At 44.4% G+C, this 24,619-nt stretch overlaps 1 protein-coding gene across 2 annotated transcripts in view; it reads right to left on the bottom strand.

The window, feature by feature from the left end:
- Positions 1-2,932: 2,932 nt before the first annotated feature.
- Positions 2,933-24,619, bottom strand: part of ubxn11 (UBX domain protein 11) — a 56,124-nt gene continuing 34,437 nt past the window's right edge. The window contains exons 9-14 of one of the 2 annotated variants that reach the window (XM_080211597.1): positions 23,146-23,223; positions 19,734-19,881; positions 13,011-13,114; positions 10,050-10,129; positions 9,409-9,555; positions 2,935-4,002 (exon numbers count right to left, since the gene is read on the bottom strand). In XM_080211597.1, the coding sequence (XP_080067723.1) occupies positions 3,825-4,002; positions 9,409-9,555; positions 10,050-10,129; positions 13,011-13,114; positions 19,734-19,881; positions 23,146-23,223 (735 nt within the window). In that variant the 3' untranslated portion in view covers positions 2,935-3,824. Of the gene's footprint in view, positions 4,003-9,408; positions 9,556-10,049; positions 10,130-13,010; positions 13,115-19,733; positions 19,882-23,145; positions 23,224-24,619 lie in introns of both variants that reach the window. The other variant, XM_080211598.1, reaches the window with a different exon arrangement.

Raw genomic sequence — 24,619 nt, 5'->3', positions numbered from 1 at the left:
GTAACCCTTTATGGAGAATTTTAGAACCAGGGGACATAGATTCAAGATAAATGGCAGTAATGGTGCAGAGGGGGCATGAGGAAGATTTTTTTTTATACAGAGGGCGGTGGGTATCTGGAATTCGCTGCCCGATTTGGTGGTGGAGAACGCTAAAGAAGTACCAGGATCTGCACCTTAAATGCTGTAAGCTACAGGGCTATGGGCCAGGTGCAGGAAGGTGAGATCAGAGAGGGCACCTGAGTGTTCTTGGGCTGGCATGGACAGGGTGGGCCAAATGGCCTCCTTTTATGCTGTAACTTTTCTATGGTTCTATAAAAGCTAAGAGCGGTGAAACTTGAATGAGACTACAGTCAGAACAATATGTACTGTTGGTCTACACAACGTATCTTCTATATTTCTATTATAACACTTGGGGCAAACAGGATCAAAGGTTATGGGGAGAGAGCAGGATTAGGCTATCAAGTTGGACGATCAGCCATGATCGTGATGAATGGCGAAGCAGACTCGAAAGGTCAAATGACCTCCTCCTGGACCTATCTTCTATGTTTCTATATGAAAGCATGTAGAGGTTTCAGAGAGGGTATAATATAATCACCAGGATGTGGTATAGTGTGAAAAATACAAATATTTGGGGTTTTTTTGGTTATAACACAGATTACAGTGCAATATAGAACATAGAACACTACAGCACAAACAGGCCCTTCGGCCCACGAGTTGCGCCGATCACATCAACACCTACTAATCTATAGACCTATCTATAACCCCCCAATCCCATAAAACCCCATATACTCATCCAGAAGTCTTTTAAAAGACCCCAGCGAGTTCGCCTCCACCACCACTGACGGCAGCCGATTCCATTCACTCACCACCCTCTGAGTGAAAAACTTACCCCTAACATCACTTCTGTACTTTCCTCCCCGCACCTTAAATCTGTGTCCTCTCGTAGCGACCATTTCAACCCGGGGAAATAGCCTCTGAGAATCCACCCTATCTATTCCTCTCAACATTTTATAAACTTCTATCAGGTCGCCTCTCAACCTTCGTCTCTCCAGGGAAAAGAGACCCAGCTCCCTCAACCTAACTTCATAAGGCATGCCTCCCAGTCCAGGCAACATCCTTGTAAATCTCCTCTGTACCCTTTCAATAGCTTCTACGTCTTTCCTATAGTGAGGCGACCAGAAATATAAATAAAGACTTTCATTTATATAGCACCTTACATAATCAATGGACATCTCAAAGTGGTCAATAAAATACTCTTACAGTGTAATTGCTGTTGCCATGTAAGAAACAGCAAGCTCCCAGTAACACCTAAGTGATAATGACCAAATTATCTGCTGTTGTGAGGTTGGTTGAGGGATAACTATTAGTGGCTGGGACACCAGGGATAATTCTTGCTTCAAAATAGTGTCATGGGATCTTTCATGTCCCCCTGAGAGGTTAAGTAGGATCTCAATCCAGAAGACCATTCGGTACTCCCTCAGTAATGCAATGGAGTGTCAGCTTTCATTTTTGTACTCAGGTTCTGGAGTGGGACTTGAACCTACAACCTCTAGCTCACGGCTGATGATTGGATTATTGAAATGTTAAAATTCTAAAAGGACGTGACAGACTGGGTCGGAAACAGACAAAGTTAAAATAGAGTTTTAGAACAGACAACAGGAGAAACTTCATGCAGAGAGCTGCAGTGGGGAATTCACACCTACAGTTATTGGCTGAGGCACAACCTATGATAAAATTCATTGAGTGGAAAAGCAGATGAAGGAAAATGGGGGAAAGGATCTGGGAACTGGACTGGTAAATGTGGTTAGGACCATTTGCCCCTGTGGATTGGTTGGTCCATGTGGCTTGTTAATGTAGCAAAAATCTGCCCCCTCATTTAAGATCTCAATAGGTTACCAAAGCAGTTAACAAAGTATTTGTGACCCCGGGCTTTACAAAGGGGCATACAGTGCAAAAGGCAAAAAGTTATGTCAAATATCTATAAACATGAGTTCAGCACCAGCTAGAATATTGTGTTCATTTCATAGCACAAAACTTTAAGAAGGGCAGGAAGACTTTGGAAAATATTCAGGAAGAATGAACTGATTACAGAGTTTAGGGATCAATGCAGAAGGTGATTGGGAGGACATTTGATACAGTGTTCAAAATTATGAAGCGGTTAGATAGCGTAAATCAAAAGAAGCTGTTTCCAATGACTGAAAGGTTATTAACCAGAGGGCAGAGATTTAAGGTGATGTGCAAAAAAACCAGAGATGACATGAAGGAAAGCAATGAATGAGTGGCTAAGTTTTGGAACACACAGCCTATTCGTGTGGTGGAAACATTCAGGAGCAAGCTTCAAAAAGAGAATTGGGTAAATACTGAAAGAACAACACATTGCAAGAGTGGGGAAAGAGTAGGAGAGTGAGGCTAACTGGATTAGTCTTCAAAAGAACCAGCACAGTATTAATGGACTGTACAGCCTCCCTCTGTACAAAATCATGCAACGAATCCAGTGAGAGTGGTGAGTGCTGTTCCCTAGTGTAGCTTCTTGCACCTTAAGGACGATCTCTCCCCTGCCACATTGGTCTGAATTTGGTTTGTATAATGTATGCAGTCGTTTGTAGAACTGTGGTGGCATGGTGGCACAGTGGTTCGCATTACTGCCTCACAGCACCAGGGACTTGGGTTTGATTCCAACCTCAAGTAACTGTGTGGAGTTTGCACATTCTCCCAACGTCTGCATGGGTTTCTCCCCACACTTCAAAAATGTGTAGGTTAGATGAACTGGCCATGGTAAATTGCCCTTTAGTGTCAGGGGATTAGCAGGGTATGTAAATGCTTGGGGTTATGGGGATGGGGTTATGGGGATAGGGCACGGGTGGGAGTGTTGTTGATGCAGGCTCAATGGGCCGAATGGTGTCCTTCTGTAGGAATTCTATGATTAGCAAATGAATGAGTTTTCTCAGATAGTACTGAATATGGCAACCTTCATTGTGTTCAGATAACTTTTATTAAAAATGTTTTGATTAGAGAGGAGAGTGATCATTGCCTGTAGTACAGTCATGGTGTTAGGTTGGCCCAAAGTAAATGCACTAAATACGTGCAGTCTGGTGCTTGTAGAGTCTAAAAGTGTAACGGCAGGCAGGTCCTGAGTAACAGGTCAATCAGTGACTGCCTTTAGTCACGCAGGTGTGAAAAACAAGCCAACCAGCCTATGGAGGATGACAGTCTGCTGTACTATTCCCAGCAGGTTTAGATTGTGGATGTTGTGTGCGTATGTGAGTATATATGTGTGAGTATGTATGTGTGCCTGCATATGTGGGTATGTGTTCATGTGTGTCTGTGTATGTCTGATTATGTGTGCATGTGAGAGTATATGTGTGTGTGCCTGAGAGTATGTGTGTGTGCACGCATGTGTGAGTATATGTATGCGTCTGAGTATTTATGGGTGAGTGTGAGTATATGTATGTGTGTGTGTATGTGTGCGTGGAGAATGAGATTATAGGAACCTCATCTTTGATTTTGCTTGATGATGGTCATCACTATGGATTGTGCAAGTCAATTGGGCATTTATCACTAAAATCTCACTGATAATTTACATTGAGATTTACTTTAAGTAGAAAACAAAGAATTAAAGAATCCAAGAGATGCAGATAACCTTTGTTAATATATCTTGGGGTTTCTTCTGAATCTTGTCACAGACACTGGGACACAGTTGCTACAATATCCTCTCAGTATTGGTGAGTGTCTACGGGCTTATTTTACCCACTTGGTTCAAGGGGAATGGAACAGCGTTGAATCACCAGTGGCTAGACTGGCGGGTGGCCTTCATTCCATTGAGTTTATTCCTCATGTGGACGGACTGCTTGCTGCTTGTGATCGAGGAGCTGGGGCCTTTGGGCTCGTAGGATGAGCATGGCGTTTGGGATAAGCCCATACTCCTTCAGTGTCTTGGACTGGTCGCTGTAGACTTGCTGTGGGAAGGTACTGATGATATCATAATCAATCTGTTGCTTTCCCCTGCAAAACATCAATCAGGCAAAATCTCAAAAAGTCTCAGCAGACAAGGTATGAATTTTGGTCAATTGGGTCCACCAAATGCATCCTTCTTTCAGGGATCAGTTCAACCCATTGAATGACACCTCCATGGGCTTTACAAGCCTCTTCATTGTTGGGGAAGGGGTGACTGTGGTCAGCACTGTGGAGACAAATTCCACAGGTTTAGGTAGTGGGAAAGGGTGAGGAGATGGTGGGGTGGCTTTGACGTCAACAGGGTGAATGCACTGGTGCTGCATCTGTCAGTCGCAGTTCTGTGGCTGCTCTCTTGTATCAGAGTCTGATGGCAATGGGTTCAAGTTCCAGTCCAGAGACTGAAACACAAAATGCAGCTGCATTTCCCACAATACAACAAAGTCTACATTTCAGGAATACTTCATTGGAACATCCTGAGGTTGTAAAAAGTGTGATATAAAGGTAAATTCTTTTTTTGATTGGACCAAAAGTTGTGGAAATGCCAGGTATGTGCAGAGTCTGGGTTTCCATCTATTCTCAGTATTCATACGTGGCTGAGATCCCAGACCAATAAAAGAATTAACTCAGCAGGGAATTTGTATTGACAAGTGAAGTGTTGACTTTGCTTGATTGACATTTTAAGCGGTTGTTCTTTGTGATCTTTTATCAATGTCTCAATGTCTATTTGGGATAGATTAAGAAGTGTGAAGCCTCCGTTATTGATACTATAATGGTTTTTTTGATATTATATAGTTGGAGAAAGAGCTAACTTTTTTCAAATAAAGGCCACGATTCTCCCGTTGCGACCCACAACTTGTCTGGCGGATCGCAGTGGGAGATGCGCGTCACCAGTCTTGAACTGGGATTTGCCCATGCAGCAGGAATGTATGCACACCTCCCAGAGTCAGAACAGTTGCCAGTCAGACCACGCTGGAAACTGGTGGGAAGGCAGGTAAATAATTTAAATCTTTTAAAACGTATTTTAAATATATTTATCAGTTCATTATCAGGAACTTTCAGGTCCCATAGAACCACAAAAACCCTACAGTGCAGAAGGAGACCATTTGGCCCACTGAGTCTGCACCAAGCACAATCCCACCCAGCCCCTACCCCCATATTTACCCACTAATCCCTCTAACCTACGTAGCTCAGGACACTAAGGGGCAATTTTTTAGCACAGCCAATCGACCTAGCCCACACATCTTTGGACCGTGGGAGGAAACTGGAGCACTCGGAGGAAACCCATGCACACACGAGGAGAATATGCAAACTCTACACAGACAGTGACCCAAGCTGGGAATCGAACCCAGGTCTGTGGAGCTGTGAAGCAGCAGTGCTAACCACTGTGCTACTGTACTGATTGAATCTCCCACCCAGCCAGCAGTACTTCATTCCAACAGGGTTCGTTCTAATTTCCCACGTTTGGGGAACGAGTGGAGGACCCCAACAGAATGAAGGGGGACAATCAGGGCCCCCCCATCTGGTCGGGCAGTGGGGGGGGTTGTGCCCCCTGGCCATGGGCACCCTGGCAGTGCCAACCTGTGCTCCCAGCACTGCTCAAGGGGCAAAGTGTCCATGCCCAGGGGGCACCTTGGCACTTCACTGGGCATTGCCAAGGGAACAGGACCTGCTGTGGCAGAGCCTGGGGTGATCGGTGGGGGTGGAGGGGGGTCCCGCTGCTATTCTGCATGGCAATTGGTCTGGGATGGAGGGAGGGCAGTGATTGGGGCAAGCCAGGGTGAGGGAGGTGGGGGAAATCGCCACATCTTGGGGGAAAGTGGGGGAGGTGGTGGGCTGGACATCGAGGCAGAGGGAGTCAGGGCTGGCCTGAGAATTGTTGTGGGGACTGCGATTGGGCTGTTGGGGGCTGGGGGGGGGGGGTGCGTGGTGGGGGCTGCAGGGACAGCACTGTGAGGATCCTGGGCTGGCCAGCAATTGAGTTGCCCCCCCCCCCCCCACCCCCCACTTAAATGAGATTCACAACTGGCACCTCTTCAGTGCACAGAGTGCGGGTGAGAAGCTGAACTGACAGAACAGTCGTGAACTAGAACAGTTTTCTCACCAGTTCAGTACTTTTGGGAGAATCACCCCCCCATTATTTCTGAATTGATTTTTTTTCACAGCAGTTACACACTTGCCATTGTTAGTATATGGCTCACTGGTTATGTACACAGTGCGTACTGCGTGAATGGGCATGGAAGGGGTATGAGTGTCATTGAATTGTTATGTGGAGCCATGGGAAGTAGTTGCAGGGTGAGATGGTGTGAAGGATGAGGGTTAGACGGGGCCTAATTGCTTTTATTATAACTGGTTTGAAGTCCCAGATAACTGAAGCACACCTTCTAACCAGAACCCCCTCCTCCTACCCTCACCTACCCCTCAACACCGTGCCCCCCCCCACCCTGGCACTCACCCACCCACCTGGCACTCACCCACCCCACTGTCACTTACAATCTGCTTCCACTGTACTCTATTCTGCCACTGACTGACACCAGGGTGAAAATTGTCTGTGATCTGTAATGGGCCTTCACACGACAATATAGAGATTAATGCTGCCAATGTATTCCTTTGTTACACAAGGATTAATCTGAGGGAGAACAGGGATCCAACTTTTTGATAAGATGCAGCCTGTTAGGTGTAATCTTAGTGCTGTGTGGAAAGGGGGCAGATGCATGCATGTCTTTGAGGGAAGCATCCATGTGTGGGATCTCCCAAGTGACTGAAGCCTTTGTTCTTCTAATTGGTAGAAATCATGAGGTGACAAAGAGCCTTAGTGAGTTGCACACACCATATTGTATATGTTGTTGTATCAATAACATTAGGGTCCTGACGCCAGTTGCCTCAAGGGAGCAAACAACAGCCTCCTCAATGGGTAACCTTTGTCCCCCAGAAGTCAACCACATACTTGGGGCTGGAAATGTTACAGCAGATGTGACTGCCTCAGGATGAAACATTCAAGGCAGCTGTGGTGAAAGGTGCAGGACACAAGGAGGACCACTTGGGTATTGAGGGAGTTTTCTGTTCACCAATATCTCTGACAGTCATAAGGGTACCAATGCAGCAATGTGGGTACAGTTTACCGCTCCCTGAAACTGTGGGAATCTAGTAACGGAGGTGCAGCTCATTTCTCTCTGTGTCTGCAACACCACTTCTGTGTGGGGGTTAATTTGTTCCCCACTTGAGCAAAGAGTGCACCGGTGATGGTGGTGATGCATCCACAGAGATCTGTGTCATATAGAAATTCAAAGCTATGGTAACCATCAGTATTACAAACAGGGCATGGGGATTGGTGGATTGTGGATTGTGATATGTGATCTTCCTCCAATATGGCAGAAATAACTCCAATAATTTCTCTCCAACTTCAGCCTTCACCTGCACTGCTGCTTGGTCATGTTGAGGTGACTTCTTCAGAGACACTGCGCCTTTCCCTCAGGGTAATAGCTCCTCCTTCTACTTCACTTCCTTCCTGTTGCTCTCTGTGGTGGCTCTGACTCTGGCTGCCTATTTGCTGCCACAGCCTGTGCTGCCTGTATAAGGGATGGTGCCAAGTCCATTTTTCCCTACGTCCTTCCTTTGCTCCATACTTTTCACCCCGCGAGCTTGGTGGTCTGTTCTGTCTTCCACATTGACCGCTCAAGCAAGGAATAATCTCAAGGGTCCTTTATGAATATGGACCTTCCAATTCCACAAATCCCCACCCTTCACTTATGGTCCGAGATAGATCTTCAGCATGATCTGGGCAGGTTGGGTGAGTGGGCAAATCATTGGCAGATGTAGTATAATTTGGATAAATGTGAGGTTATCCACTTTGGAAACAAAAACAAGGCAGATTTCTACCTGAATGGCTATAAATTGGGAGAGGGGAGTGTGCACAGGACATGGGTATTCTTGTGCACCAGTCGCTGAGGGTAAAAAAGCAATAAAGAAGGCAAATGGAATGTTGACCTTCATTGCGAGAGGATTCAAGTACAGGAGCAGGGATGTGTTGTTGCAATTATACAGGGCCTTGATGAGGCCACAACTGGAATATTGTGTGCAGTTTTGGTCTCCTTTCCTGTGGATAGATGTTCTTGTTCTTGAGGGAGTGCAGTGAAGGTTTACCAGACTGATTCTGGGGATGGCGGGACTGATGTATGAGGAGAGATTGATTAGGTTAGGATTGTTTTCATTGGAGTTCATGCAAATGAGGGGGGAAATCTCATAGAGCCTTAAAAAATTCTAACAGGACTAGACAGGGTGGATGCAGGAAGGATGTTCCCAATGATGGGAGAGTCCCAAACCAGGGGTCATAGTCTGAGGATACAAGGTAGACCATTTAGGATGGAGATGAGGAGACATTTCTTTACCCAAAGAGTGGTGAACCCATGGAATTCATTACCACAGGAAGTAGTTGATGCCAAAACATCGAATGTATTCAGGAGGCGGCTGGATACAGCACTTCGGTCGAATGGGATCAAAGGTTACGGGAAGCAGGATTAGGCAATTGAGTTGGACGATCAGCCATGATTGTAATGAATGGCGGAGCAGGCCCGAAGGGCCAAATGGCCTCCCTCTTGCTCCTATCTTCTATGTTTATTTGTGAAGTGAAGTCTTCAAAACTTAACCCTGCTGAGCTCTGCCTTCAGAAGCATTTACAACTTGTTTGTAAAGCTGTGACTCTCGCACTGGGTTCAATTACATGCAGCAATGAGAATTGCATCTGTTTAAACTCTGCAATACTTCCAAATAACCCGGCAGATTTGTGGTCCATGCATGTCCCACCCCTTTCCCCCACCGGCCAAAATGACTGATCAGGAATGGAGGCATCTTTTCCAAATCTGGGTCCCCGTTGCCATTTCTAAAGGTCCATAAAATCTTCATGACTTAGTGGGAATCTGGGCCACATCTCAGGATGAAGAGTCAACCACTTAGGACTGAGAGGAGGAAAAACCTCTTCAAGCAAATGGCTGTGAACCTTTGGAATTCACTGCTGCAGACATAGACGTTCAAGCATTGCGTATAGTTCATTGGAGATTGCAATGGAATTTAGGGAAAAATTGATGTTGTTGGAAAATGTTGCTGAGGTAGAAAGTCATCCATGAGCTAACCAAACAACAACAGAGGGTCATGGGGCCAAATGATCTACCCCGCTCCTATTTTACACATTCTTATGACCACTATCGAAGGTTTCTCACGACCTACTTTATTAAATCCTTCAATTACCTTAAACACTTCAAGTGGATCAACCTTTAAATTTACTAAATGAGGCCATTCAGGCTTGGTGGTCACAGGTTCGTTTCCTGCTACCGCCACTGCCACCGCACCCCCCCCACCCCTTCCGCCACCGCCAATCCCCAGTGATGTTCATGTTCTGACGCTCATAGCCTCCCAGCATTTAGTGGAGGCTATAAGGGTCACACGTTGTCAGCCCATTACCTGCTTTCGTTGAGGTAAGTGCGAAGGTCTCCAACTGTTTGGGTGAAAAGCATTTTAACTATGTATGTCTTCTCTCCATTCTCTGACTTGATCCGAAGGGTGGATATGTTTCTCGGAACTGGGCGATTTTCCTCACTGAAATTCAGCCTGTCATCAAGAAAGAACCAAGAATTCTCTGATGTCAACAGGAGCTGGAAATAAACCCACGACGTGGCACATTGCAGCAGGGAGGCTGTAAATGGGGAGAGTGTGACAGGTATTCAAAATGTCGAGGGATTTTGATAGAGTAATTAAGGAGGGACAGTAACTCGAGGGCTTGAGGTCATTGACAAAATAACCAGAGCGAAATGAGGAAACATTTTTCACAGGGGCTTTAGAGAAGAAGGGGAGTGGGACTGGTTGGATAGTTCTTTCAAGGAGCTTGCACAGGCACGATGGGCTGAGTGGCTTCCTCTTGTTCTACAAGATTGACTTGTGGATGAAGTGAGAAAGTTTGAGTTGAACAAATCCTTCACAGTTTATGACACCTCCAGCATGGGATGCCATATTTCTGCTCCCCCTTTTCCACCTGATGTGAATCAAGTTGTTCTCCACACTACCTCCCCTTGCCAGCCCCACCCCATTATCAGCGACCCTTTTACCTCTCCCTCAGTTCTGCGAGAATTGGAGTTTCAACCAGGATCGTATTTTCATCTGATGGACTGGAAGGGACCTGTGGGATCTGCAGGATAAACCAATGGATTCAATTAAAATGCAGGTGCTCATGACTCCCAGCATCTTAAAGCTTAAAGTTTATTTATTAGTGTCACAAGTGGGTTTACATTAACACTGCAATGAATTTACTCTGGAAATCCCCTGGTTGCCAAACGCTGGCACCCATTCGGGCTCACTGAGGGAGAATTTAGCATCTAACCAGCATGTCTTTCAGACTGTGGGAGGAAACCGGAGCACCCGGACGAAACCCACACAGACACAGGGAGAATGTGCAAACTTCACACAGTGACCTGAGCCGGGAATCAAATCCGGGTACCTGGTGCTGTAAGGCAGCAGTGCTACCACTGTGCCACCATGCCACCCTCTCATTCCTGTATGGCGATACATCTGATAAAACTCCAATGACTAGGATGATATTGTGAATGGTGTAAACATCCTACACAGTTGCTACAGATTATTCAATGCTCATTAGTTGCACAGTGCTCTGGGTGGATGAAGCATGGCTCTTAAGAGAAGGTAATTCTCCATATCTTACAAACCATCATGACATGTGCCACTTTAACATCATTAGAAGGTAATTTCATTCAATTCTTTAAAAGAGTCTTAATTATCGTTGACAAAACATTGCACCTTTTTCCTTGCCGATACTATCCCCCTTTCCCATTCTGTTCAGCACCTGCACAGGGCAGTGTGGTGTGCACCAAAGCTTGGAAGGGGTTGCAGGTTCCTCTGTAATGATTTCTCCTTGAGAAACCTGCTTCTCACCCAGTGGGCCCTATTTTACTATTTTGATTCTAAGTGCTGGGCAGAATTGAAACTGGGAGTATTTCAGATCTGAATTTTAAGCCCGTTTTCTGGCGCCCCCAAACGCACTCTGCCTGCAAAAATATCAGTGATTCCGAATTGGGCTGCACAAACCTTTGAGCAGAGCTTAATGCACCCGAAATCCTGCAGCTCCAATCAGCACCTCCAACTATGGACGTGCAGAAAAGAAAATTAGAATGTGGCTCCCCTGCCACATTGCTCCCAGGCTGGATAGTGCCTCCCCCTGGCTCCAACAGACATTTCCCCACCCCCTCCAACATTACTGACCCCCTTATTCCCCCCACTCTCTGCCATCCAGATTATCGTGGGCCTCTTCCTCCCTCCCCCCTCACTGATCACAGGCAGAGTGGCAGCGGATGCTCGGCACTTATCGCCTCACTAACTGAAGTGGCCAAATTGGATTTTTGTGGAGCATGTCTGTTTTGCACTGATTCTGGATAGGCGAATGCAGTGGTAAAGGGGGAAATGCCAGTAAAGTTGTGTGTGCAGCCCATTAAGTCAATTTAAATGCATGCAAATACATTTAAATGGCCCGTTGCACCCGTTTTGGGCATGATCCCGATCATGGCCATTTTAGGGCCTTGGTAAAGGGGGAACTGACGCAGATCGCACTACTCGCCTCATGCCCAACTTTACCAAGTTTTCACGCCCAAAAACAGGTGTAACGCAACGGTAAAATCAGGCCCAGTGTTTCTAATGTGATTTATATTGAACTTGATTATCAACAGCAGGTGGCAGCAGAGACACACAGGTTATCCTGATTACAAAACCTACAACAATCTGAAACAGCCCAGCGACACTGGTTAAATTCGGCCTACTGCAAAACTGCAACAGCTCCTGGGATAGCTGTGAGTGAGTGCTTCACAGGCTAGAACCTAAATCGAGTGGCTTGGGCAGTGTATATATAGAACATCAGATACTCAAGGCAGGCTAGAATCTAATTAAAGAGCTTGGGTCGTTTATACATTGAACAACAGATACCTTCAAGTGGACTATAGACTAGGATTGAATCGAGCAGTTCAGATTGTATGCAGCCGCCAATTATAGCTGCTTAAGGGGGCAGACAAGGCCTCACTGCAACTTCTCATTTGAAAGATAGCTCCTCCAGCACTCTCTTATGAGCTCATTTTGTGCAGTAGAGCTTTCATCACCATTTTCATATATTCAAATATAATGTGTCAGTGAGATTCCCCAATTGATAACAAACCACAAGTACTGATTGGTCAGGGTCTCATGGCCTAAGTTGTTCATGTTGGGATAATTCCGTCGGTTCTCAGAACCGGAAGAGATTAAAACAGATTGCATGTGGTTGCTGTGAACATGTTGATGTCGTCATGTGATACACTATCTTCCATAAACTAACATAGTAACATTTTTTCTTTCTCTTTGCTGAGAGGGAGACGGTGAGGAGTTCCACCTTTTGGATGAGACATTAAGCTGAAACCTCAATTAGGTGAATGTTGAAAATCCCACAAATTGAAGAAGAGGCAGGAAGGAGCCACCTGTCTTGGTGTCTTGGGTCACGATAGCACCTCAACCGGTTTCACCAGAAACAAATCAGCTGCCCACTTGTCTCGTTGCTAAGATCCTGTTGGCTATAACTTGGCTGCCATCATTTTAACAGCAACTATTGCTACTCAGCCTCTTGGCTAAGATCAAGCTCAGGATAGGTTCCAATGCCTTTTCTTGTCAGCTTGGATCTTATTTGTCTCTCTCATGGGGACCTTGAATTGGATTTAGTTTGTTTTTTGGGGCAAGTTAAGAGGTGGGTTTGGGCTTGTCTGCCCCATTCTGCACACTGGCTTTATAACTTTAAGAATGGAGTAAAGGTGTAAAATAAAGATAACCGCAGCTATGCGTCAGGAAGCTTTCATTGGACTTAAACATTTTGGGATGTCTGAGGTTGTGGCAGGCTGTGTGAAACTTGTAAACTAAGTGTCCACTCCTCGTGTGTGAATCAAGATAGCAAACATCAGCAAGTTTGGTTGACCTAATTCTGATACAAATTTGCAAGCGGCAGCTAAAAGGAATTTCCCCGCCCCCATCCCACCTCTCACCATTACCTGCAGAATGTCTTTGATGTCTCCCCTAATATTGATCACCTTTCCAGCCCGGATGACAGTTTTAGGCAGTTTGTTCAGAAACTGTTCCACTGATAGCTTCAGGCCTTCAAAGCAAGAGAGAGGCAACTTTTTAATTGTTCCATCTGAGTTTCCTCATTCTGCTTTCCCCTTTTCCACCCCCCCACCCCCCCCCACATCTTGCAGCCTTTCATCAGATTCGTTCATTTATTTCCTACATTCCTTTCGTAAATAATCAGCTAAAAGTTGCGAGCTGGTGGTTTACATGCAGCCCTGGCTGTGTGTGGGTTGCTACAGTGTGTGTGTCTGGTGTGTCTCGTCCAGTACTTCCCTGGAGCGGAGAAGCTACGACATCTTCTCCAGAGTCTTCAACATGTCACTGATGAAGACAAACAACTTGCCAAGACCACGACCACACCCACACCCCCACTTCTTGCCTTTGCACAACATCAGACCATTATCCGCAGCAAACTACCCAGCCTTCAAGAGAACAGTAACCACAACACCACACAACCCTGCCACAGCAATCTTTGCAAGAAATGCCGGATTATTGACACAGATGCCATCATCTCACGTGAGAACACCATCCACCAGGTACACGGTACATACTCTTGAAACTCGGCCAACGTTGTCTGCCTGATACGCTGCAGTAAAGGATGTCCCGAGGCATGGTACATTGGGGAGACCATGCAGACGCTACGACAATGGATGAATGAACACCGCTCGACAATCACCAGGCAAGACTGTTCTCTTCCTGTTGGCGAACATTTCAGAGGTCACAGGCATTCAGCCTCTGATCTTCGGATAAACGTTCTCCAAGGTGGCCTTCATGACATACGACAGTGCAGAATCGCCGAGCAGTAACTGATAGCCAAGTTCTGCACACATGAGGACGGCCTCATGTTACACTATCTGTGACCCCCATGACTTGCCTGAACTTGCAACATCTCATTTACTGTCCTGTCTGGAGACAATACACATCTCTTTAACCTGTGCTTAATGCTATCTCCACTCACATTGTCTGCACCTTTAAGACTTGATTAGCTGATTAGCTGTAAAGACTCGCATTCTAATCAGTATTCTGTAAACTGTGTGTGCCTTTATACGCCCTGTTTGTGATCAGAACTTCCCACTCACCTGACGAAGGAACAGCATTCCGAAAGCTAGTGGCGTTTACTACCAAATAAACCTGTTCAACTTTAACATGATCTTGTGAGACTTCTTACTGTGCCTGGTTTGAAACCAGGCTAGTCCAGGTAAGCTGCAGTCTCTTAAGCATAGCTTTCTTCATCTGCAGATACACAGCCCGTGTCCTTGTCCTGCAGATACACAGCCCGTGCCCTTGTCCTGCAGATACACAGCCCGTGCCCTTGTCCTGCAGATACACAGCCCGTGTCCTTGTCCTGCAGATACACAGCCCGTGCCCTTGTCCTGCAGATACACAGCCCGTGCCCTTGTCCTGCAGATACACAGCCCATGCCCTGGTACTACATTTTCACAGCCTCTAACCTAATTCTGCATATAGACAGCCTCCATCTTTGTCCTGCATATACACAGCCAGCACTTTCATCTAACAGTCACTGCCTTAAACCCATCTCCCCCCCCACCTCCCCCCACCCCATTGCACCCACAGCTCAGTCCTACGCCACCACTGAATGCCTGAGGAGACCAAATCACCCTGGTTCAGCAATGCTAGCTGGATGTGCACTGTGCTTTGTTTAAACACCTGCTCTGCTCGCAATAGAATCTCTCTGTTAAATTCTTGGAATGCAACTCCATCTCACGGCCTGAAATGTCACATTAAAGATTATATCTTCCCTTCTTGTGGCTTTCCTTTCCTTTCTTGTCAGTGTCATTATTTTTCATGCATTTCTTGCAGTTGTCAGTTAGAGGAAATTTACAAAGATGAAGTTTCTAGCAAACCTGTGGCCACTTCCTGTCCCCTCCTCAACAAGACTCACTCTCATCCAGAAACATCGAAGCTTGTGATCCCTTAGGAGACGTGTGATCCCCTCCCCCTTGCCTACTAGTGCAACCACTGTCGCATGAAGCTCATAATCCCACCAGCACAGCCTCATGAGAGATTTGCAAATGCCCTCAATCCACTCTCATAAATCTAACCACATCCTCACCCAAGCCCCCAGCCCCCACCCAGCTCAGTTCCGGCTCTCGTCAGTGCATTGTGACTGCTGATGGCACTGGGGAGGTAGATGGAGAAAAAGGGAATACATTCAAGATTAAATATCATTAAACCTCCCCATGAAAGAGAATGAAAATGAGAGAGAAACTTGGTGATGACGGGGATGAGACAGGATGTGGGAGGGTTTTGTGTACGTGTGGATGTGAGAAGGGGTTGTGTACGTGTGGATGTGAGAAGGGGTTGTGTACGTGTGGATGTGAGAAGGGGTTGTGTATGTGTGGATGTGAGAAGGGGTTGTGTATGTGTGGATGTGAGAAGGGGTTGTGTATGTGTGGATGTGAGAAGGGGTTGTGTATGTGTGGATGTGAGAGGGGGTTGTGTATGTGTGGATGTGAGAAGGGGTTGTGTATGTGTGGATGTGAGAGGGGGTTGTGTACGTGTGGATGTGAGAAGGGGTTGTGTATGTGCGGATGTGGGTGGGGGTTGTGTAAATGCAGGATGGGGTGGGGTTGTGTATGTGCAGATGTGGGTGGGGGTTGTGGATGTGGGAGGAGTTTGTGTATGTGCAGATGTGGGAGGGGGTTGTGTAAATGCAGGATGAGGGCAGGAGATATGTGCATGCAGGATGAGGGCGGGGCCATGTATGTGCATGATGGAAGTAGGGGTTGTGTGTACTTAGGGGCACTTCACTGTAAGACTATTGATTAGCAATCTCGTTGCACATTACCAAATCTAGAATAGCCTATTCTCTGGTTTGCATTAGAAGGTGCTGCTACAAGGAACTGTTCTGAAAACACCCTATAAACTCATCCAAGCTCGCACTGCCAATCTGATTTGTTCAATCTATATGTAGATTAAAGTTGCCCATGATTATCACTGCGCCTTTCTCATAAGTCCCCATTATTTCTTCCCTGTGGTTACTGTTAGGAGGGCTGTAAACCACTCCCTAGCTTTACCATTTCTCATCTCTATCCATACTGATTCTACATCTTGAACTATTACCTTCTATAGTACCAATGTCATCCTTAATTAATAAAGCTTTCCCACCACCTTTTTCCTAGCTCCCTATCTTCCTATATTCAGTTCCCAGCGTTTGTCATCTTGTAGCCATGTCTCTGTAATGACTATCAAATCAGACATATTTCTATTTGTGGTATCAATTCATCTGTTTTGTTATGAAGACTATGTACAGTACAGAGTTTTTAAAATTTATTTTATAATCTCTAGCCGTATGTACTGGTACACTCTTAGATTCACACACTCTGCCCCTTCTAATCACATACTAATCATCATTTCTCTTATTCCTACCTTGTTCTTTTGCCTGGCCTTCTCAATTTAATTTGTCACATCTTCCCGCACTTGATTTCTTGACCCCACAATTTAGTTTAAAACCCTTTCTGCCATCCTACTGATACAACTCACCAGAACACTGGTCCCAGCATGGTTCAGGTGAAGACCATTCCAGTGGTACAGCCCCCAATCTCCCCAGTTCTGGTGCCAGTGCCTCAAGAATCGCAACCCATTTCTCCCACACCATTCTTTGAGCCACATATTTAACTCTCTAATCTGATTTACCCTATGGCAATTTGCTCATGACTCAGGTAAGAATCCAGAGATTTGTCCCCTAGCTGCTTGTACTCCCTCAGAGGAACTTCTTCCCCAGTTCTATCTTTGGCCTGGTACTTATGTGATAAATGCAGCATCTATAGAGAGAGAAGCAGAGTTAATGTTTCAGGTCTGGGCCTTTCTTCAGAACTGGGAAACATTAGAGATTCAATAGGATTAGAGCAAAGGATTGGTGTCTTTCACCCTATTACAAACTTTTCATTTGCTCTTGTCTCGCCCACCCCTTGCTCAAAACCTATTACCTGTGTAACATTTGCCAGCTCTGATGAAAAGTCACAGACCTTAAGAGTTAATTCTATTTCACGTTCCACAGACACCATAACCTGCTGAGTATTTACAGCATTTTCTGTTTTCATTTCACTGCTTTTTGATATATGTATTTGGTCAGTAGAATACAGAATTTCAAAATTTGCCTATGATCCCAAACTTGGAGAAATGGCATATGGTACAATACAAATCGACTGTGACAGGACACAGATAAGCTAGCAGAATGGACAAATACATTTAATGCAGAGATGTGCAAGGTGATGCATTTGGCAGGAGGGATAGAAGCAGATGATAGAGTCTAAGTGGCACAGTTCCAAACTGTGGAACAGAGAGTCCATGAGCATAAATCTTTAAAGGTGGCTGGGCATATTGAGAGAGTAGTTAGCAAATAAATACATACATTCTTTCATATATAGTGGCATTGAGCAGAAAAGTTATGCTAAACTTGTATAAATATCTGGTTAGGTCACAATTAGAGTTTTGTATCCAGTTCTGTTCATTCTTTGGGAAAGATGTGAGGGTCCTTGAGAGGGTGCAGAGGAGATTTACTAAAGTGTTCCAGAGATAAGGATTTTGGCTACACGGTTAGGTTGGAGAAGCTGGTATTGTCCTCCCTGGAGCAAAGAAGATTGAGATTTGATAAAGGTTTACTAGACGATGACAGGTTTAGAAAAGTTGTTCTCATTATCTGATGCTACAAGGCTGAGACAAAGGGACACAAATTTATGGATTTGAAAAAGAGATGTAGTGGGAATGTGAGACTGCACACATTTATGCAGTCTGTGGTACTCACTGCCAGGAAGATAGTGGAAGCAACGATGGGGGCCTGAGGGAAATCAACTTGCAGGGCTGTAGGGATAGAGCAGAAGAATGGGACAGATTGGATTTCTCCAGAAAGAACTGGCATGGACTAAATGAGCTCAATGGTCTCCTTTTGTGCCATTATGACTTGAGAAGGCATTGTGTTTGAAATGAGGGAATGGAACTTGAGAATTAACAAGTTGAAACCACTTCAGAAAAGATGTTAATAACTAACACCAGCAGGCAGGCTGACCTTTTGGCTAAGATCAGGAGTCAGATCAAGCCCAAATTGGAGTGCAATTCCTCATTTTGTCTGCTTGGATCTTGTTTGTCTCTTATGGAGACCAGAAATTGGATTCAGTTGGATATTGAGTTTGGCTTTTGGAACAAGCAATGAATGGATTTGGGTTTGCCTGGTCCATTCTGAGCATTGGCTTTGTAACTTTAAGGATGGAATAAAAATTGAAAGATATGGGCAATTTTCTGGCTATTCACGCACTGCTGCCGCTGCAAGTGAGGATGGAGAATTTGGCGCGCTGCCAAATCTCCGTTCACTGAAGTGGGATTGGAGAATCCCGCTGGTATGGATGGCTGGAGAATTCCGGCTATGAACTCAATTTGAAGGAAATCAATGCGGCTGAGTCAAGCTAAACATCGTAGAATAAGGAATTGCTGCCCGACCAGTCTGAGCTGATGGGAAGTTAACTATTGAAGACAGGTGTTGTAAAATTTCAGCACTGCAGTCATCAGCATGATTTACTTATTCAACTACCAAGCTGTTTGACAGAGGTGGATAATTCCTTATGTGTAACTCTCTGATAGGCTTTAATTTGACTCATTATTATTGTCACATGTATTAGTATACAGCGAAAAGTATTGTTTCTTGCGCACTATACAAACAAAGCATTCTGTACATAGAGGAGGAAAGGAGAGAGTGGAGAATGCAGTGTAACAGTCATTGCTCGGGTGTAGAGAAAGGTCAACTTAATCTGAGGTAGGTCCATTCAAAAGTCTGATGGCAGCAGGGAAGAAGCTGTTCTTGAGTTGGTTGGTACTGCAGACAGAAAGCAGTAACTTAGCTGTTCATCCAATGGGAATTGTACGTATGATTATCTTCTGTAACATTATTGACGTACTGCTCATACTTTAGTATTTCTGTAACAAACACTAAGTTGTATGGTGTTGATTTTGAAACTATCGATCAAACTTACATGCCCCATGTAATTTTTCATACATCTCAGATAAAAGAATCATAAACCTGTTGACTCCCAGAATGGACTCTTACTATTCTATTTAAATACAAGTTGCTTTCTTTACAAGGGATGACTTTGGAAGATTTGGGACAGAGGATGGTATAAATAGGCACAATCACAGCCGATTTCAGGGGACCAGTATTCTGTACCTCCTTTAAATGGGCACGGTCTAGATTTTATCAGCAGGGTGCAATTCAGAACTCTCCTTTTCATCAGAAAAATTGTGTGATGAGGGAGTTCCATCAGGAGCAGTGATTGCGACAGGCAGATATTTAGTTGGCAAATATATCACAGGTGACCAGTTTACTTTTGTCTCATTTGCATTTCATATAAGTTGAATTTCAGCACCAATTTGATCTGTTTCTAGAGGGGTTAGAGGGACATGGTGAGAAGATGGATGACTCAGGCTAATGTCTGAAAAAGGGGTAGGAATGCTGACCATTTTACTATTCCTAAATATTATTCAGTATTTAGGATGTCAAACAGGCACGATCACCAGAATCACCGTCAGCAGATGAGGTGCCAGCCAGCTTGCCAAAGTTTGGTGCTTTTGTATAAACAGCCCAATTGAATATCCTGCTACTGTTCAGACAGGCGCAATTGTCCACTCATACCCACCTGGAATTTCACTTGTTTCCTTTACATGCTTGGAATCTTGCTGTGCCAAGACTGGGGGAGTACAACTCCCATCTATCGTTTGTCCCACGCCAGGGAATTCAGCATAAAAACGCCTGTCCCGGAAGATCACATCTCTCTTGTCAGTTACCTAGTCAAGCCACAAATCACAAAGACCACTGTATGTTAGATGTGGTTTCACCATGGACTTTTGGGAACGATTGCATTGTGTTAAATAAATTATTCTCTCCAAATAGAGGAACACGGTGCCCCATCCGGCCTAAATCTCTCAAAACCACAATCTCCAACATACCCTGGATTGATGACTGATCCTTGGCTCCTTGCAGTTGTGAGAATTGACCATAAGACTAATAAACCCAGGCACACTCAACCTATGCCTGAAGCTCATGAGACCAACGAAACTAATCAATCAGATAACATGACTCTACTCATTCAAAGTTCATCAAGTGTTCACAGGACTGATTCTGATCCCAGGCTCAGGCTAGTTGGTTACGCTGAGCATAAGTTCCATGGGTACTGGTCTCTATTCTAATAACTCATCCATCATGACCATTCTTCATGTTTGAGCCAAAGACATTGGCATGTCATTGAAAACTGGAAGACATCCCAGATGAGGCTGATCCTGATCTCATCACCCATCTGTGTCCCAGTATGATCCAGCTAGAAGTGGAACGGGGGGCACTGGACAGTGCACAGCACTGAGATACCTGACTGATGGTTTAGCCATGTTTTTTCTGTTTCCATTTTGAAGGTATTACTGATTCCATCTTATGGCTGTCCACTTGCCACATGAATTGCGAAGGAGCACATACAATGACGTACCATCTCCTGCACTGGAAAGCCTGTATGAAACTACTAAAAAAGAAATATCTTTGAAAAGTTTCTCCATATTTCTGAAACTAATTCACTCAAAGCTCCATGTTACCAATCTAACATTACAATCATTTATTTATATGGCCAGCATGGAAACTTCACTCCGGGTTTGAGTCTTGTTATGGTTCAGGTTAGAAACTTCAAAGTGTTTTATGAAGCCTGCCTGAACCATAAGGTTTGCATTTTGCATTTGGCTAGGATAAGCATGAGATGTTTCACTTCAGGTGTGATTCTAAAGACCCACTAGGGAGCTTTTATCAAACAAAGTTTATTTAAGAATATAGTTAACATGTATAGTAAGAAAATTAGCAAGAACTTTTAACAATTACAAAGAAGAAACAAAACTACTTTAATGTATAACCCTTAATTAATATCTCTAATGTATTCCAATTAAACCAAAACCCATTGACTAAAAAAACCCTTTTCACAGGTATAACATAGCAGAGATTATTGCTCACGCGATAATGGAAATTTGAGTCCTTTGGTTGAAATCTGCAGTTCTCTGGATTCAGTCCAAACAGTTTGAACACAAGACAGCTTCCCAAAGCACCAGAAAGACTCTGGTCCAGTCACCAAGAAGAACAGATTTTCACCCTTCAGGAAACCAACAGAATTTTCAAAACAATAGGGAGAGAGGGAAAACACTTCTTTTCAGCTTGCTGTCCCTTCCAAAACCCAATTGCATAAACCTGCAACTCCAAACTGAAACTGAAAATGAGAAAAAAAACTGTCCAGAAACACATGACTGTCCTCTTAACAATGCAGTATCATAAAATTAATCCCAGAGTAAACACAAACAAACCCATTTAAACCACTTAAGAAGCAATGGAAGGACATTTCCAGTCAAGCCAGCGACAATGACATCACTGAAGCAGTGAGCTGCACAAATCATGTTTAAAAAAAACCTTTCTTAAAGGTACACTAACATCACAGTCTGCAAACTACTAAAAAGTCCAAGTGTGCAAACCCCATTTATTCAAGCTCAGAGAACTGGTGAGCTCTTTGTGAAGAAGGACATCATTGGTTGCAGGATCATTTGAAGTCAAGTAGAAACATTCCCAGCTTTCAGTGTTGTATCCACCCTTCCAACTCCCAGTAAGAAATCATGACTAATTAGCATACGTAACATTTTCAAGTCTGCTTCAGAGAGATGTCCAGAGTCCTAATAAAAATAAAGTCGCCATAGTCACCACATGTGTTGCACTACATCTACAAACATCCACTTTTTCACTGACGCTCAGTAGCAGTAGTGTGTACTATCTACAAGATGCACTGCAGAAATTCACCAAAGATCCTTAGACAGCACCTTCCAAACCTATGGCCACTTATCTGGAAGGACAAGGGCAGCAGATACATGGGAACACCACCACCACCTGCAAGATCCCCTCCAAGCCACTCACCATCCTGACTTGGAAATATATCGCCGTTCCTTTGCAATCGCTGGGTCAAAATCCTGGAATCCCATCCCTAATGGCGTTGTGGGTCAACCAACAGCACATGGACTGCAGCATTTCAAGAAGGCAGCTCACCTTCTGAAGGGCAACTAGGAATGGGCAATAAATGCTGGCCAGCCAGTGACACCCATATCCCGCGAATGAATTAAAAAAATTGCCAGATGAACATAGGCTGTTCTCCTCTTAAAAGGACAGAGCTGATGGGTGATGATTTAACTCAAGGATCACCACATCTCAGACAAGAGGCAAGGTTGAGAAGGTGGGGCCTTCATGAATAACCTCAGCTGGTATGGGAATTGAACCTGCGCTTTGCTCTAAATCATGAATCAGCCATCTAGCCAACTGAGTGAACCAACACCCTGCCAGCAACCTCATCTTTAAGCCAATTTGATCCTGTGGAGATTACTCTCATTTTCCACATCCAAATACATAAAGGGGATAATCAATTCTATTCACCTGTCCACATGCAGCCCACACCCCCTTCAATCACTCTGGTAAAACACATATGAAATCTAGATTGTCTGCCTCTAGTTAGGTGTAAACTAGTTCCGTGGGTAGCACTCACATTTCTGAGTCAAATGCTAAGGGTTTGAGCATCATGTCAGACACTTGAGCATTAATTCCAGGTTGATACTCCCATTGTAGAAGAAAAGCCGCACTGTCCTGTCTTTCTGATGAGTTACTTCATGGTTACTATTCTGAAGCAGGTGAGGAGAGCTTCTCTGCGTATCTTGACCATTATTTATCTCTCAGCCAACAACAGCAAAACAGATTTTCTATTCATTCATCTCATTATTGTTTATGGGACCTTGCTGGGCACAAATTGGCTACTACGAGCACTCCATTAAAACAGTGACCATGTTTTAAAAATACTTCACTGGCTATCAAATAATTTGGACATCTTGAACCGGTTAGAGGTGTTACATAAATGCAAATTCACGATTCAACAATCCTGCACTCCTGTGAAAGGAGTTAATTAAATCTATGGAACACTGTGCTCTTGATGCTATTTGATCAAGCACAGTTGTATTTCCCCACTACTAATGATTTGTTATTCAGTCTTTTACCTTAATTGGAACTCCTTCTGGATACCTGTTCTGCAGCTCTGAAGGGAAATATCCATCCATTATATCCTGCAGATAGTGCTGAGATCAAACAATTACAAAAAAAAGAGAAACAGTTTGTGATAAGTCACCATTGGGTTGGGATCAAAAATAATGTTTAATGTAAAACTGGATAACACCTTCAATCTAAGGGGTAATTAATACAATCATTAATGCTCCTGCATTAATAGTCAATAATAATACATTTTATGTAACTATCAAAAACTGCTCCCTCTCAGGCAATGCATTCCAGGTCATCATAACTGGCTGGAGACAATTTTCTAAGAAGGAAAAGGACTTGCACTTATAGAGAACCATTCATTACCTCAGAATTTTACAGGTAATTAAATATTTTTGAAGTCTACTGACTGTCAAGTAGGAAACTCAGCAGCCAAGTGTTATGATCCCAGTTGGTGCTACTACTGGTTGGAAGGTTCCCAGAGTGGAATCCGGGCTCAAAAGACCCTAACTTATATTTTCTTTAGAAAATGTGGAGGAACAGAGACATAGGACTGCCACTTAACCTTTAACAAGAAAATACATTTATTAAACACAAACATTTTGACTATAGGACAATACTCTTCATCCCCCCCCCCTTAAGTTCACAAATGCATGCATATTTCAAGGATAACACAGTTTACACAATATATCTAATGCAATGTTCTTGGTAAACCAAGATGTTAACTGTAGTCAGACAACACCGCACTCTGAAAGCCAGTGGCTGATGTCACTCACTTGAATTTCTGTGGATTTCTTCTCAATCCCCCAAGGTAATTATGATACTGTGAACCAAAGGCTCTAGAATGATAGAATTTAATGGAACAGAGGAAGCTATTTGACCCATCGTGTCTGCATTGGCTCCCACAGTGGCACAGTGGTTAGCAATGCTGCCTCACAGCACCAGGGACACGGGTTCGATTCCCGGCTTGGGTCACTGTCTGTGTGGAATCTGTACATTCTCCCCGTGTCTGTGTGGATTTCCTCCGTGTGCTCCAGTTTATTCCCACAGTCTAAAGACGTGCTGGTTAGGTGCATTGGCTATGCTAAATTCTCCCTCAGTGCACCGGAACAGGCACCGAAGTGTGGCAACTGATCTTTCGGACAGGGGGAGAAAACCAGAGCACCCAGAGGAAACCCATACAGACACGGGGAGAAAGTTTAAACTCTGCATAGACAGTGACCCAAGCCGGGAATCAAACACATGTCCCTGGCATTATAAGCCAGCAGTGCTAACCAAAATGCTGCCCACTATTTAGGGGTTAATAATAAATACCAAATAAAGTCACCACTCCCTTCCAGCTTCAACCATATTGATTCTAATTCAGGAACTGCATCTCATTCAAGGGTTATGATACTATCTTTGACCAATACTGCTTTGCCTCCTTTTTTACCCACTCTGTTTCTATTAAAAACCTATAATCTGGGATGTTAAGTAGCC

Source organism: Carcharhinus amblyrhynchos, chromosome 24, assembly GCF_965287045.1.
Source record: "Carcharhinus amblyrhynchos chromosome 24, sCarAmb.v2.hapA, whole genome shotgun sequence".
In the NCBI taxonomy this organism is placed as follows: Eukaryota; Metazoa; Chordata; class Chondrichthyes; order Carcharhiniformes; family Carcharhinidae; genus Carcharhinus; species Carcharhinus amblyrhynchos.
This window is presented reverse-complemented; position numbering and strand designations above follow the sequence as displayed.